This window comes from Scyliorhinus canicula, chromosome 16 (assembly GCF_902713615.1).
Source record: "Scyliorhinus canicula chromosome 16, sScyCan1.1, whole genome shotgun sequence".
NCBI classification, from domain to species: Eukaryota; Metazoa; Chordata; class Chondrichthyes; order Carcharhiniformes; family Scyliorhinidae; genus Scyliorhinus; species Scyliorhinus canicula.
The window spans coordinates 34,054,540-34,069,033 of record NC_052161.1 but is presented as its reverse complement, the minus strand read 5'-3'; the positions used below and the strand labels follow the sequence as shown (position 1 = coordinate 34,069,033).

At 45.2% G+C, this 14,494-nt stretch overlaps 1 protein-coding gene across 1 annotated transcript in view; it reads right to left on the bottom strand.

The window, feature by feature from the left end:
- The window catches only part of zgc:174164 (uncharacterized protein LOC570656 homolog), a 70,378-nt gene that overhangs the window by 5,991 nt on the left and 49,893 nt on the right, over nucleotides 1-14,494 (bottom strand). Inside the window, exons 13-18 of the mRNA XM_038773193.1 lie at nucleotides 13,367-13,456; nucleotides 9,032-9,227; nucleotides 7,760-7,865; nucleotides 7,483-7,657; nucleotides 2,942-3,022; nucleotides 1,693-1,798 (exon numbers count right to left, since the gene is read on the bottom strand). Coding sequence (XP_038629121.1) covers nucleotides 1,693-1,798; nucleotides 2,942-3,022; nucleotides 7,483-7,657; nucleotides 7,760-7,865; nucleotides 9,032-9,227; nucleotides 13,367-13,456 — 754 coding nt within the window. The remainder of the gene's footprint in view (nucleotides 1-1,692; nucleotides 1,799-2,941; nucleotides 3,023-7,482; nucleotides 7,658-7,759; nucleotides 7,866-9,031; nucleotides 9,228-13,366; nucleotides 13,457-14,494) is intronic.

The following is a 14,494-nucleotide window of genomic DNA, read 5'->3' as shown; positions in this document are numbered from 1 at the left end:
GGCTTGGGTCACTGTCTGTGTGGAGTCTGCATGTTCTCCCTGTGTCTGCGTGGGTTTCCTCCGCGTCCTCCGGTTTCTTCCCATAAGTCTCAAAAGACATGCTGTTATGTAATTTGGACATTCTGAATTCTCCCTCTGTGCACCCGAACAGGTGCCGGAATGTGGCGACTAGGGGCTTTTCACAGTAACTTCATTGCAGGTGTTAATGTATGCGTACTTGTGACAATAAAGATTATTATTATTCTTAAATTCAATGGCTAGATGAATAAGATTTATGTTGTTGGAAATATAGAAAAATCCAAACAAAGCTATTTCAAAACTTTCCATGTTGTAGAAAGGGATTATATTAAAATAAAAGAATGACACGGCAGAATTTCTAATAATTTAAGAGTGTAGCTTGAGTTCTGTATTTTCATAGATTTCATAGAATTTACTGTGCAGAAGGAGGCCATTCGGCCCATCAAGTCTGCACCGGCTCTTGGAATAAGCACCCTACCCAAGCCCATACCTCCACCCTATCCCCATAATCCAGTAACCCCACCTAACACTAAGGGCAATTTGGACCCTGAGGGCAATTTAGCCTGGCCAATTCACCTAACCTGCACATCTTTGGACTGTGGGAGGAAACCGGAGCACCCAGAGGAAACCCACGCACACACGGGGAGAACGTGCAGACTCCACACAGACAGTGACCCAAGCCGGGATTCGAACCTGGGACCCTGGAGCTGTGAAGCATTTGTGCTAACCACAATGCTACCGTGCTGCCCGAAGAACTGCCAGATGTTTGATTCACTATATCTGCATTGCGAATTCAGTCACGGCACCTCCTATTTCTTCACCCTGAATTCAGCAGAAATTCTGTTTAAACAGATCAAAGGGATTTCCAGGGAACCTCTGTCAAAATTACCGTTAGGAAGTGGGAGATGTTCCAAGGAAATTCCTGGTCATAACCTTTAGTTTATTCTACAAAATCTTTTCACTCTTTTTAAATAAAATTTAGAGTATCCAATTCATTTTTTTTCCAATTAAGGCGCAATTTAGCGTGGCTAATCCACCTAGCCTGCACATCTTTGTGTGTGGGGATGAAACCACACAAACATGGGGAGAATGTGCAAAGTCCAAATAGATAGTGCCCCCGAGCCTGGGACCTCGGTGCCATGAGGCAGCAGGGCTAACCCACTGCGCCACTGTGCTGCCCATCTTTCACTCTTATTACTGAAAATGGACTAATTAGATTGGATAAATAAATGTCCCTTTAGATCATTTTGGGTAGTTGGTTGGTTTGCTGCTCTTCTCTGCAGGGATTTGATTCAACTACAACCTAAATTGTCGCCGATTCTTTAGAAATTATGGTTTTGCGCCCAACCCATAGTGGACATTACCTGGTCAAATCTCACAAGAATGCAGGGGGCAATAATGGGGTTATCACACCGTCCATGAATGATTAGATTGCCTTGACAATCATAACTAAATACACCAACATCCAATCTAGTTTATAGCTCTTGGGCCTAGAAATTAGTTACCACTCACCTGTTAAGTGCCAAAGGGCTGATATGCAATTCTCAAAACTTCTGGCAAAATCTATTTGTATATTTCATCAGCTATCAGAATAGGTGCATTTCAATGCAGTTAATATACATTCCATGAGAAATATACGTGGTTTCCAACAATGCATCTTTATTTTTTAAATACCTATGCGAGTGGGCCCACTATCTATGCTTCCTCCAAAACCACGGGTGTCACAATTAGGTGGTGCCCATCCATCATCACAGTGGCAATTCTTGTTGCTGTTGCAAATCTAATCAAATATAAAAAAGCCTTTTGATAAAAGGTTACAGCAAAAGAACGATTAAGGTAATTTACCCGTCACTACAATGGCCATCAATCTAATATTTTAATCATGGCAGCCTGTAGTTATACTAATACTAATTATAGTTTACATATGCATGTGTTGAATTGACTTTTCACCATCCGTTCTAAGATGGTGTTACCATTCAGAACGCTATCACCTACTAAGCAATATTCAGGACCACTGGCTTTATTTATGAATAAGCTCCATCAATTCTCTGTCAAACAGTGGTACTATTATGGATACTATCACAATAAAACGTACCGTACAATATGATGGTAGACACATTACTCGTTTAATGAAGATAGTTAATACCCTGTTTCATTCAGAGGGGAGCTCTGCTCACCGGAACTCCTCATTGTAGCAAGGCCCCCGAGACAATTCCCTCTTTTCCCCCCCACAGCCCAAACACACTATGTGGCACCACCAACCTGGCAGTGCCCATGCCAGCTGGAAGTGCTACTTGGGCACATTGGCAGTGCCAGGTTGGCACCCAGGTGGCAATGCCAGGATACCCAGGTGGCATCAGCAGTTCCAGGGCACCGCCCTGCTCAAAGGGCATGCAGCTGGGGGCCTCCAATCCCGTGGGAGACTGCCACAAGTGCTATTTCATCTGGTCCCTGCTTGTGGAGACAAGTGCTGGATGGCACTTGTCCGAGGTCTCTGAGGTGAAGGGGTTGAATCCCAAAGTCTCAGGTACCTCAGGAATCTGCACATTAGAATGAGACTAGTTGCCTTGCTCTAATATGCAGATTTGCCAGAACATTATCCTGCCCATTGCCACGTCTCGCAAGATCATGTTGAATCTGATGAGGTGTGTCAAGCCGGGTTGATCCCGGGAACAGGGTCTCCTGGCTTTCAACGGCCACACTGCGCTGCGGCGAGCTATTTTTCGGGTGCAGTGTGGCCGTTGGAATGTGCCCTACAAATAAATTACATACTTCAGTTGATTTGAGAAAATAAATCAATTCCAACTTCTGCTTAGTGTTAATTTTCAAAACAGATCTCAGTACATCCTCATAACAAAGATAAAGCATCGAGTAAACAAATATGTAAAGTTTGCACTGTGAATAGGAAGAGAATAATTCTTACACCGTGGTTATTGCATTTCTCTTTGATATCACAATCAAATCCCAGGTTGCTGGCATTCACACATGAAAAACTAACGCAGGCCTGAAAAAGTACAAGTAATAAATTAGATCAATTAAAATATAATAAATTAATATACACTTAATTTTTCATTTCGACACTACCTATACCACAATTGAGAATGTATTGTACTACTTGGGTAGTAATTGATCAATTAGCACTATATATCTGGGGCAGGGGAGGGGGGGTGGGTATGATAGGGTGTGTGCAGTGTGCAATATATGGGTGGGATTTAACAACCCTTCCCGCCATTGGGATCTTCTAGTCCCACCAAATCCCCCCGCACCCCCCCCCCCCCCTCCCCCCTCACCCCAGTGCAGTGAGTGAGCCATGTCTTATAGCAGTGTTTTTCAAAATTTCTTTGGGGATCCATTTTTACAAACCGGCAAACCTTCGGGACCCAACCCAGCCGACCTTCACGACCCACGCCGGCCGACCTTCGCGACCCACGCCGGCCGACCTGCGCGACCCACCATTTTCTCTTACCTTGTTTGTTGCTGACAAAAATGGAGGAAATGGTTTTGGGTCCCTTTGGCCCCAATGATCCCTTTGGCCCCCCCGAACATGGAAAAAAAAGGCTGCAGCAACCATATTTTAAAAATGCGGCCGCACTGCGCATGCATGCCCGATCATCGGTGCATATGTGCAGTGCGGCTGGATTTTTTTTATCTGTTCCTGGCGTTTTGAAGGCCACTTCCAGCCGGCATTATTAAAAGCCGGCTGCTGCAGCTGTTGTGCACGGATTTGCGCGATCGGGAGCCCCGCGACGGACAGCTCTGCGACCCTCCCGACACCCGCCCGCGACGTACCCATGGGTCACACACCCGAGTTTGACAATGCCTGTCTTATAGGATACTGCGAGGCCTGGATAGAGTGGATGTGGCAAGAATGTTTCCACTTGTAGGAAAAACTAGAACCAGAGGACACAATCCCAGACTAAAGGGACAATCCTTCAATACAGAGATCAGTTGAAATTTCTTTAGCCAGAGGGTGGAACTCTTTGGCGCAAAAGGCTGTGGAGGCCAAATCACTGAGTGTCTTTAAGACAGAGATAGATAAGTTCTTGATTAATAAGGGGATCGGGGTTGTGGGGAGAAGACGGGAGAATGGGGATGAGAAAAATATCAGCCTTGATTGAATGGCGGAGCAGACTTGATGGGCCGTGAAGCCTAATTCTGCTCTATGTTTTATGGTCTTATGTCAGAAATAAACATCATGAAAAGTCTTTGGGGGGTCTTGTCACAATCTTAATTTGGAACATTTGCTGGTCCCCATGTACACCAATGGTTTGGTCATTATGCCCGCCTCAATGAAATGCAGAGACAACCAAGAGCAAAGGAATTTTTAATTTGGAGTTCCCACACATAGAGTCATAGATGTTTACAGCATGGAAACAGGCCCTTTGGCCCAGCTTGTCCATGCAGCCCAGTTTCTATCACTAAGTTAGTCCCACTTTCCCTCATTTGGCCCATATACCTCTATACCCACCCTGCCCATGTACCTATCTAACTGTGTTTTAAAGGACAAAATTGTACCCGCCTCTACCACTGCCTCTGGCAGCTTGTTCCAGATGCTCAACACCCTCTGTGTGAAGAAATTTCCCCTCTGGTCTCTTTTGTATCTCTCCCCTCTCACCTTAAACCTATGCCCTCCAGTTCTAGACTCCTCTACCTTTGAGAAAATATGTTGACTATCTACCTTATCTATGCCCCTCATTATTTTATAGACCTCCATCAGATCACCCTTAAGCCTTTTATGCTCCAGGGAAAAAAGTCAAAGCATATCCAGCCTCTCGTTATAACTCAAACCATCAAGTCCAGGTAGCATCCTCGTAAATCTCTTTTGCATTCTTTCTAGTTTAACAATATTCTTCCTATAATAGGGTGACCAGAACTGAACACAGTATTCCAAGTGTGGTCTTACTAATGTCTTGTACAACTTCAACAAGACGCACCAACTCCTGTATTTAACATTCTGACCAATAAAATCTAGCATGCTGAATGCCTTCTTCACCACCCTGTCCACCTGCGACTCCACCTTCAAGGAGCTATGAACCTGTACCCCTAGATCTCTTTGTTCTGTAACTCTTCCCAACTCCCTATCATTAACTGAGTAGGTCCTGTCCTGATTTGATCTACCAAAATGCATCACCTCACATTTATCCAAACTAAACCCAATCGGTCAAGATCCTGTTGCAATCTTAAATAACCTTCTTCACTATCCACTATGCCACCAATCTTGGTTTCATCTGCAAATTTACTAACCGTGCCTCCTACATTCTCATCCAAATCATTAATGCATATAACAAATAACAGTAGACCCAGCACTAATCCCTGAGACACACCGCTGGTCACAGGCCTCCAGTTTGAAAAACAACCTTCCACAACCACCATTTGGCTTCAGTCGCCAAGCCAATTTTGTATCCAATTGGCTACCTCACCCTGGATTCCGTGAGATTATACTTTTGAAATAACCTACCATGCGGTACCTTGCCTTGCTAAAGACAACGTCAACTGCACTGCTCTCTGTACCTTCTTGGTTACCCCTTCAAAAACCTCAATCAAATTGGTGAGACATGACTTTCCTCTTGCAAAGCCATGCTGACTTTAACTAATTTGCCCTTGCCTGTCTAAATTCCTTGGGTTTATGGAGCCTCTGCAAACCTTTGTGCTTTGTCGAAACCTGGTTATCCAGTCCTGACCTTGTTTCTAGGTGTTAAGATTCTTGTTCTCACTAACCTTATAATGGATACACCAGAATAGCTGAGGATCTTGGGAGCTCCTGTCTCTAATATGTGCCACTCTGCACTTTTGGAATGCATCATTCTACATGGGTGGGATTTTAACTCATTCAAAAATCATCCACTTGCAAAGTGTTAAAATCCTTTATGTCTGGAAAAGCCCACTAACAGTAATTCATATGTACAAAAAGACTTCATGGACTAATGGCAGGCAAATGTTACCAGTGGCAATATAACTCTGGGGGCAATTGGTAAACTACAAATGATGAGAATTCAAAACTACAATTTCAAGAGAAATAAAAGGCAGAAGAGTTGAAACTGGGAGGCTTGAGTGTAAGAAGGTAATTTTTTAAAATGGAAATGGAAATGTAAAATATTTAAATACTGAATAGTGATAGGAATGAGAGCAGTATGGTTAGAGTTGGGTGGTGAAGGGCAACGTTCAACATAGAAACACAGAAAATAGAAGCAGGAGGAGACCATTTGGCACTTTGAACCTACTCCCCCATTGATTAGATCATGGCTGATCATCAAGTTCAATGCACTGATCCCGCCTTCCCCATTATCCCTTTACCCCCCAGAGCTATATCTAATTCCTTCTTGCAATTAATCACGTCTTCCCAAAATTGGTGCCAAATCAGTGACTGTCCAAGACACCTATCTGGAGCTAGTGTTGAAGGGCCTGTTTTGAATCCAAGCCTCAACTAAATGTCAATGTTGCTGCCTTGGTGCAGCTCACTGTTTGTGAGAGAGAGAATATTGGCTGGCTGTCATGTTAAGCTTGCCAGCAGATTGGATCTACATTGTGGGGGGAGGAATGAGTGGGTTGAACTTTCTTGGTGAGCCATTATTATGTGACCTCTGGGAGTTTCTTTAAGAACTGAGGGTTAGGCTTCATCAGGTTCAAAGGAATGGAACATGCATGTTATAATATTTGGCAGCTGAAAATTTCAATCAGAGCCCCACAACCTATCTCGAACCCCAATTTGCATGCTAAAGCAGAATCCAGCTGGAAACTGATGGACAGGTCACACTCATATTTACAGGCCACCCATCAATTGCAGCAGTTAAGCCTTGAACAGCTTAACATGGTTGAACTGCTCTTGATCTTCAACTGCATACTGTGGGAACTTGAAGTGGGAAATGGTAGGCTGACAGGAGAAAAATTGGTCCCCGTATGTTTCCGTGAACAATTGTAGGGAGTGGCTTTCAGGATTGGTATGGTGATGGGGTTAGAAAGTTAGATTCAGGAAGGTGATGAAGGGCTAGACAGATGCAAACTAACCTAACAGTGCTGCTGGAAGAAGGCAAGGGACAAAGAAGCAGCATGAGATCAAAGATGGAGAGACCAATGCAGAGCATTAGAAAAACTATACTCGTTATCAGGGAAAATGGGAATTGAGAGCCATGGATCTCATTTTCATTGCTACTGTTGAAGGTTCTTAAGTACACAAATAAATTATACTCAACAGTTCCCCAGTCTTGGAGATTTATGGCTGGAAATGACCAGGCCTACTCCTGACCTCAAAACACATCAAAATCTCTGGCAGCCATGCAACCTCCAAGAAGTGAGTAATAACAGAAAAATGTAATAACGGAATGTTGCGTAATTCATGATAGACAGCAGTTCCATCAGTAGCTTATTGAATGTAAAAACTTCAGCTCATAACCTGAGCCTTCAAATCTCATTCTATGTTTAATCATTCCCTCTTCATTCTATTGCAGTATATCAGTTCATTGTTACCTTGCCCTTGCCACAGCCAGTGCCTGTGTTCACATAAGAAGGATCGGTGATATCTGTGCCCACATGGAAGTCAGCGTTCACACATTCAATACCATCAATCATTGAAGTGCTTGTATCAACACCGAAAGGTTTCTCTGTCACTTTTACACATTGAATTTTACCACATTCAGCATCACTGAAAAAGAAAAGATAACAAGGCAACTTCTCAGATTTAAAACTAAATTGACGGAGAATGATATATGTTTTGTATTTAATCGTTTTGTATACAATAATATACCTCAGGCTGCATTTCTTGAATCCGTCATTTTGGAATCCACAGTTCCCAAACCTATCCCCTTGTCTGTTTGCATGTTGGAAGCATGTAGTTGGTGCACGCTGTGAAGCTGTTAATATCAATGGGACACTTTTATTAGTCTTTGAAATAATGCTATCTGCGATCTAATAAATGGGTACAAAATTCAACTTTTAATATTTTGTTGTCAAAAGGATTCAGACATTGAAGATGTCATACAATGCTTAGACGTTCCACATTAACAGTGGTGGAGGAAACAGCAGGTGAAAATCCAATCCGTGCTGCACATGCTTCCTCAAATAGGTCTGTGGGATTTTCTTTCTTTGCCCTTGAGATTTGAGCAGTGCTGGCAAGGGTATATTTATTGGCCTGAGAAGGTTAGTATTGGGCCTTTTTCATGGAGGAATTTCAGTCTCAGGATTATAATTATATTTTTATTCTGATATAAATTGTAAATATTTCTCATATAAGGATCTTTTCAAAGAACTGTGGGCGAAATTCTCCGCCCCCCACGACGGGTGGGAGAATAGCGGGAGGGCCTTCCCGACATTTTTGCCGCCCTCCCGCTATTCTCCCCCCCCCCCCCCCCGAAGTCCCGACCCGAATCGCTGCCGCCGTTTTTTTACGGCCGGCAGCGATTCTCAGCTGTTAGATGGGCCGAAGTCCCAGCCCTTTACGCCGTTTTTACGAACGGCAAACACACCTGGTCTTGCCGTTCGTAAAAACGGCGTGACTAACTCGCTATTAATAACCATGGCACCGATTGGCACGGCCGTACCACGGCCGTGCCAAGGGTGCCATGGGCCCGCGATCGGTGGGCACCGATTGCGGGCAGCGGGACCGATGCCCGCGCACTACTTGTCCTTCCGCCGCCCCGCAGTATCCATTCGCGGGGCGGCTGAGGGGCAACCCGGCCCGCGCATGCGCGGGTTTCGAGCAAAACGCGATGACGTCACCCGCGCATGCGCGGGTTGGAGTCTTCCAAACTGCGCATGCGCGGCTGATGTCATATGACGCGTCAGCCGGCGCTAACTCCGGCAAGCGGGCTTAACGATTTTCGTTAAGCCCGTCTTGCCGGAGCCTACGGCGTCGGGCTGCTAGCCCCGACCGGGGACCAGAATCGGTCCCCGGTCGGGAAGGGGCGCGCTGCCGTAAAACCCGCCCGGGTTTTACGCCAGCTTTACGATTTCTCCCGTTTTGGGAGAATCGCACCCTGTATTTTTTGTGATTTTTAAGAATTAAAACTTTTATACTTACTAGAGCCAAAGAGTGCCTGACATTGTGCCTCGTAGGTCTGACATAAACCTTCATAGCAGTATGTTGTATCATTTGCACATGGATAACCATTTTGGATAAAGACATCAGGCTGGCATAAGTGTGAGGTGCCATTGCAGTACTCTGGGAGGTCACAGACATTCACTACCCCTCTGCATAACGTTCCTGCAGAATGGAACTACACAGAATATCATAAGTCTGAGAATGAGTCATTGTTTATTAATGCTGATGTTTTTCAGTGTTTTACAAAATGCATATTTTCAGAAAATTAATAGTGCTGAATAACTGGAGAAATATAATAGACTTATAGCTGGGATTTTCCGGTCCCATCCGTGACAATTCCAAGGATTGGAAAATCCCACCCAGTTTGGGTGAAATGTAGATTAGTCGAGTGGTATGAGCAGAACACATATTCAACCTATACTTCATCAACCTCATGCATAGACAGACCCAGGCTCAGTTTTGTTTGCATAGACTGCTGCTGCATAACTTAAAAGTCTGCTGCAGCTTAAGGAGGTAGGCACCCTCTATTTGCAAGCATGACTGCAAGGAGCTCAGCAGGTTACACAATATCTGAATTCCCCAATGAAGTTGGAACAAAGTAAGGTCCCACAGACAAGCTGCTCAGCAAGAATGGTAGGAAATGGCAATCAGTATAAATATCAGGAAGAACTGCACAAGGAGGCAGTGTAGGTAGATTTACCAGGCCTGCTTAGGTAAACAAATCCGTTCTTCCATTATTTCACAGTATTACCCACCAGTAAGATTTCAAATGACCCACCCTTCACATAGTTAAATTATTTTCAATGTTCACCTTGAATACCAATTAAGTGTCTTGTACACCTCGCATCACCAGCCTTTTCCTGAAGGTGTTCCTTCACTCACTTTCCAGGCAAAGTAATGATTGCATGTAATGCATAATATAATGCACGTACAAGTTATGACACCCATTGTGAGCTGCATTCTGCCACTTAGGTGTCGCAATATGCAATCTCACATTTTTCTACCCTGGCTACAGAAGAAAGACAGAGAACATGTCCAGGACTCCCTAACATTTGTACACTAACTCTATATGAGGAGAAACCCCTGCAGATTTTAATGGGGCTGGAGATGGAGTAGATTTCAGAGGAAAGAGACCAGTTCATAGTTTGTGGTTATTACTTTCTCCTGTTCTTTTTTCTTATTTTTCTTATTTTATTCATGCTGGCCACAAACCCTTTACTGAAGCACTTTGCCACTCCTTTTATCAGAGGCTAAACACGAAGGCTTCTTATAAGGAGTCCTTGGTAATTTCCCTTCCCCTTCCTATTAGCTAGGTGTGTCAGAGGAAGCTGTATTGAGCTCCACAGAGAATATATCACTATCTCTCACACACACCAGATATCTCCACCTTGGAGATTGAGACAGTGAGATGTGGAGGAGTGTAGTGGTGAGGGCGCAGAACACAAATAAGCAGAAGCAACTGGTACTGTCCAAGGGGAGCAGCCCAAGTCTCTCTGGGCTAAGGAGCCTGCACATTTGGACTTCACAGGACTACTTTCAAAAAATGGATCATATCTGAGCCTCGTGCAATTTCTGGGGACTGTGCCAAGATGTCCTGGAGGTGATAATCCAGATGGAGGCTTCCACTAGCCTTCTCTGTGATGCCTTATCAGCAGGATTGGTTCAAGCTGTGAAACTAAAACCAGCAAGAGTCACCACATTCAGGGAAGGATGGGAGAAAGCTGGAAAATCAATACAAATATCTAACATAAGGACATAACAAACACAAGCAGGAATAGACCACATGTCCCTTAGAATCTTCACCACCATTCAAAAAGGTTGTGCAGACTCCTGACCTCAACACTACATTTCCACCCTACCCCAGCCAAGTGTATACATTTTCATGGCTCTGAGTGAACTCTGTTGGAGTCTGCCAGGAGTTGGAGGGCATATGAGAGGGAGAAGTAGCCAAACAAGGTCCCATCCTTTTAAAGATTTCTCATTCACCTAAATGTTAAAGTCTCTGTACTAAATTTCTAATTCCAATCTTGATGTGTATCAGTGATACTGAGGGGGGAATACTGTGAAGTAAAATGTCTGATGTCCCACCCTCTCATTATCATTTAAATATGACGGGGTGGTCAAAGAGAAGGGAGTCAACATTCCTATCAATTCCTACCCCTATATCCCTTAACTACATTGGTTCCCCTCAAATTAAATGCATACTTTCTGGAAAGTTGTCAGTTTGTTACACTTACTATTTGATGTACTTGGCGAACACTATTTGATTACTTTTTGCTGCGGAAATATTTGGGTCTTGATTTTCCTCAGTATGGGTGACCAGTCCTAGGTGGTACTGAACTATTTTATCATGAAAATTAAGGCAGGAATACCTAAAACCAAATCCCTGCCTGTGACTTTAGCCTCTAAAGTCTTCCTCCTATCACATTTAAGACAGATGTAGAGGGATTTCTTCTCACAGAGAGTAGTGAATCTGTGGGATTTTTTTACCGCAGAGGGCTGTAGAGGTTGTTCAGGCTGTGATAGCTAAATTTTTTATCAAGGGTTATGGGGATAAGGTGGGAAAGTGGATTGGAGGATTGTCACATCAGACAAGTCATGACCTCATTGAATGACAGAGCTGACATGATGGACTGAATGGCCAACTTCTGCTCCTACATTTTATGGTCTGCTCTTTGACCACACCGTTTCATTTAAATGATAATCCATAGAATCCCTACAGAGCAGAAGGAGGCCATTCGGTCCATCATATCTGCACCAACCCTCGGAAAGAATACCCCACCCAGACTCACGCCCCCCACCCTATCCCCTTAATACCACCTAACTTACAAACCTTTGGACACTAAGGGACAATTTACCATGGTCAATCCATCTAACCTGCACACGGTAGGCAGCACGGTAGCATTGTGGATATCACAATTGCTTCACAGCTCCAGGGTCCCAGGTTCGATTCCGGCTTGGGTCACTGTCTGTGCGGAGTCTGCACATCCTCCCCGTGTGTGCGTGGGTTTACTCCGGGTGCTCCGGTTTCCTCCCACAGTCCAAAGATGTGCAGGTTAGGTGGATTGGCCATGCTAAATTACCCTTAGTGTCCAAAATTGCCCTTAGTGTTGGATGGGGTTACTGGGTTATGGGGATAGGGTGGAGGTGTTGACCTTGGGTAGGGTGCTCTTTCCAAGAGCCGGTGCAGACCCTATGGGCCGAATGGCCTCCTTCTGCACTGTAAATTCTATGATCTTTGGACTGTGGGAGGAAATCGAAGCACCAGTGGGAAACCCACGCAGACACGGGGAGAACATGCAAACTCCACACAGCGACCCAAGGTCAGAATTGAATCCAGGTCCCTGACATTGTGAGGCAGCAGTGCTTGGAAGAGGCAAACTCCTTCTGCAGAGCAGAGATCCTGCACCAGAAAGATGGCATGGGGACATGGTGAGCTTAACTTGGTTGGCTAAGCACTGCCATGAGCCACCAATGCCCATTTCTGGAAGAACAACCAGTCTCTAAAGTTACTGTATGATTTTTCTCTGATAATGAGAAGTGACACAAAGTCCAATGAAAGGGAAAGCCAGGAAAAGCAACCCAGCATCCAACTTGGGAATAACAGATGGTCAAGTTACATGTTTCTTTGAATTTCCCAAGTTTCGGAGGGAGGCACGATGGCGCAGTGGTTAGCACTGCTGCCTGATGGAGCAGAGTACCCGGGTTGGATCCTGGCCCCGGGTCACTGTCATGTGGAGTTTGCTCATTCTCCCCATTTCTGCGTGGGTCTCACCCCCACAACCCAAAACTGGGCAACGTAGGTGCATTTGCCATGCTGAATTGCCCCTTAATTGGAAAAAAATAAATTGGGTACCGAAATTTTGAACCTGGTTACTGGAAATACATCCATTGACTGTCTCTACTTTGAAAGCTTATGCTGAGCAGCAGAGTAACGATGTGACAAGGGAAATAATTCAAAACCTGGTTATTATATCATGCGAGGTATAGAGAAGAAAAATGCCAATGTGTGAAATCTGGAACAAAAAGAGAAAATGCTTAGGTAAGATTAAATTGAAAACTTCCTTCCCCCTTTACAAGCATTCCTGGATCTCATACAATGGGAAATATATTTTGTTACAGAAAGTGTGAATGTATTGCACTGTTGTAAGTTTTCTGTGAGGTTGTAGATCAATGCTTTGTGATAAAGGTTAGTTACGTCCATGAGAAGGATCTGATTCTGAGTGTCCGTCCATTAAAATATAATAAACATTTATCTATAGTAACTTTATAAATCTGAGACTGTTACCTGTACAGCAGATCTACTTTACTTACTCTGCAGTTTTCACAGCACTTCCCACCTGCACATTGCGACCCTGATGTTAGCGTACATGTGGCTGCATTACAACAAGGATTAGTGCATTTCTAGAGAATGAAAGGTAATAACATTTGAAATGAATAGCTTGATTTATAGATTTTCTAAAGTATGAACTAGTTGTAAATTCCATTTATGTGTTTGAACTTAACCATGTTTTAATTAACTCTACAGTGGAAGTATTGAACATACCATGTGACTCAGAGGAGAAACACGTGTGGCGGGATTCTCCCATACTCGGCGGGGCGGGGGGGGGGGTCATGGCAGGACGGAGTGGCGTGAACCACTCCTGCGTCGGTCCGCCCCAAAGGTGTGAAATCCTCCGCACCTTCAGGGGCTAGGCCGGCGCCGGAGTGGTTTGCACCCCGCCGGCGGGTGTGGAAGGCCTTTGGCGCCACGCCAGCTGGGGCAGAAGGGACACCACCGGCCGGCACGGGTTCGTGCATGCGTGGGTGCGTCAGCAGCTGCTGACATCATCCCCGTACAGGCCCAGGGGGGGCTCACCTACGTGTCGGCCATGACGGAGGCTTATATGGCCGGCACGTAGGAAAAGAGTGGCCCCATGGCACAGGCCCGCCCGCGGATCGGTGGGCCCCGATCGCGGGCCAGGCCACCGTGGGGGCACCCCCCGGGGCCAGATCGCCCCGTGCCCCCCCCCCCCCCAGGACCCCGGGGCCCGCCCATGCCGCCTGTTCCCGCCAGTAAGGGACCTAGTCCAATTTACGGCGGCGGGACCGGCATAGAACCAGCGGGACTTCGGCCAATCGCGGGTCGGAGAATCGCCGGAGGGGCCACTATGAGCGGCCGCCGACCGGCACGGTGCGATTCCCGCCTCCGCTGAATCTCCGGTGCCGGAGAATTCGGTAGTCGACTTGGCAGGGGGGGTCAGAGAATCCCGCCCCACAAATCAGATTAGACAATTTCACCTCTTAAAAATGTCATCAGTCAAGGTACAAAGACATAAAGTTTTATATTTAATTGCATGATCTGTTTGATAATTGGTAGAGTTATCAGTTTAATCTCTCTTGGATCATTTAGCAAGGTATTATTTCTCAGTGTTATTTTATGATGATTGGCCAATCCAGCTG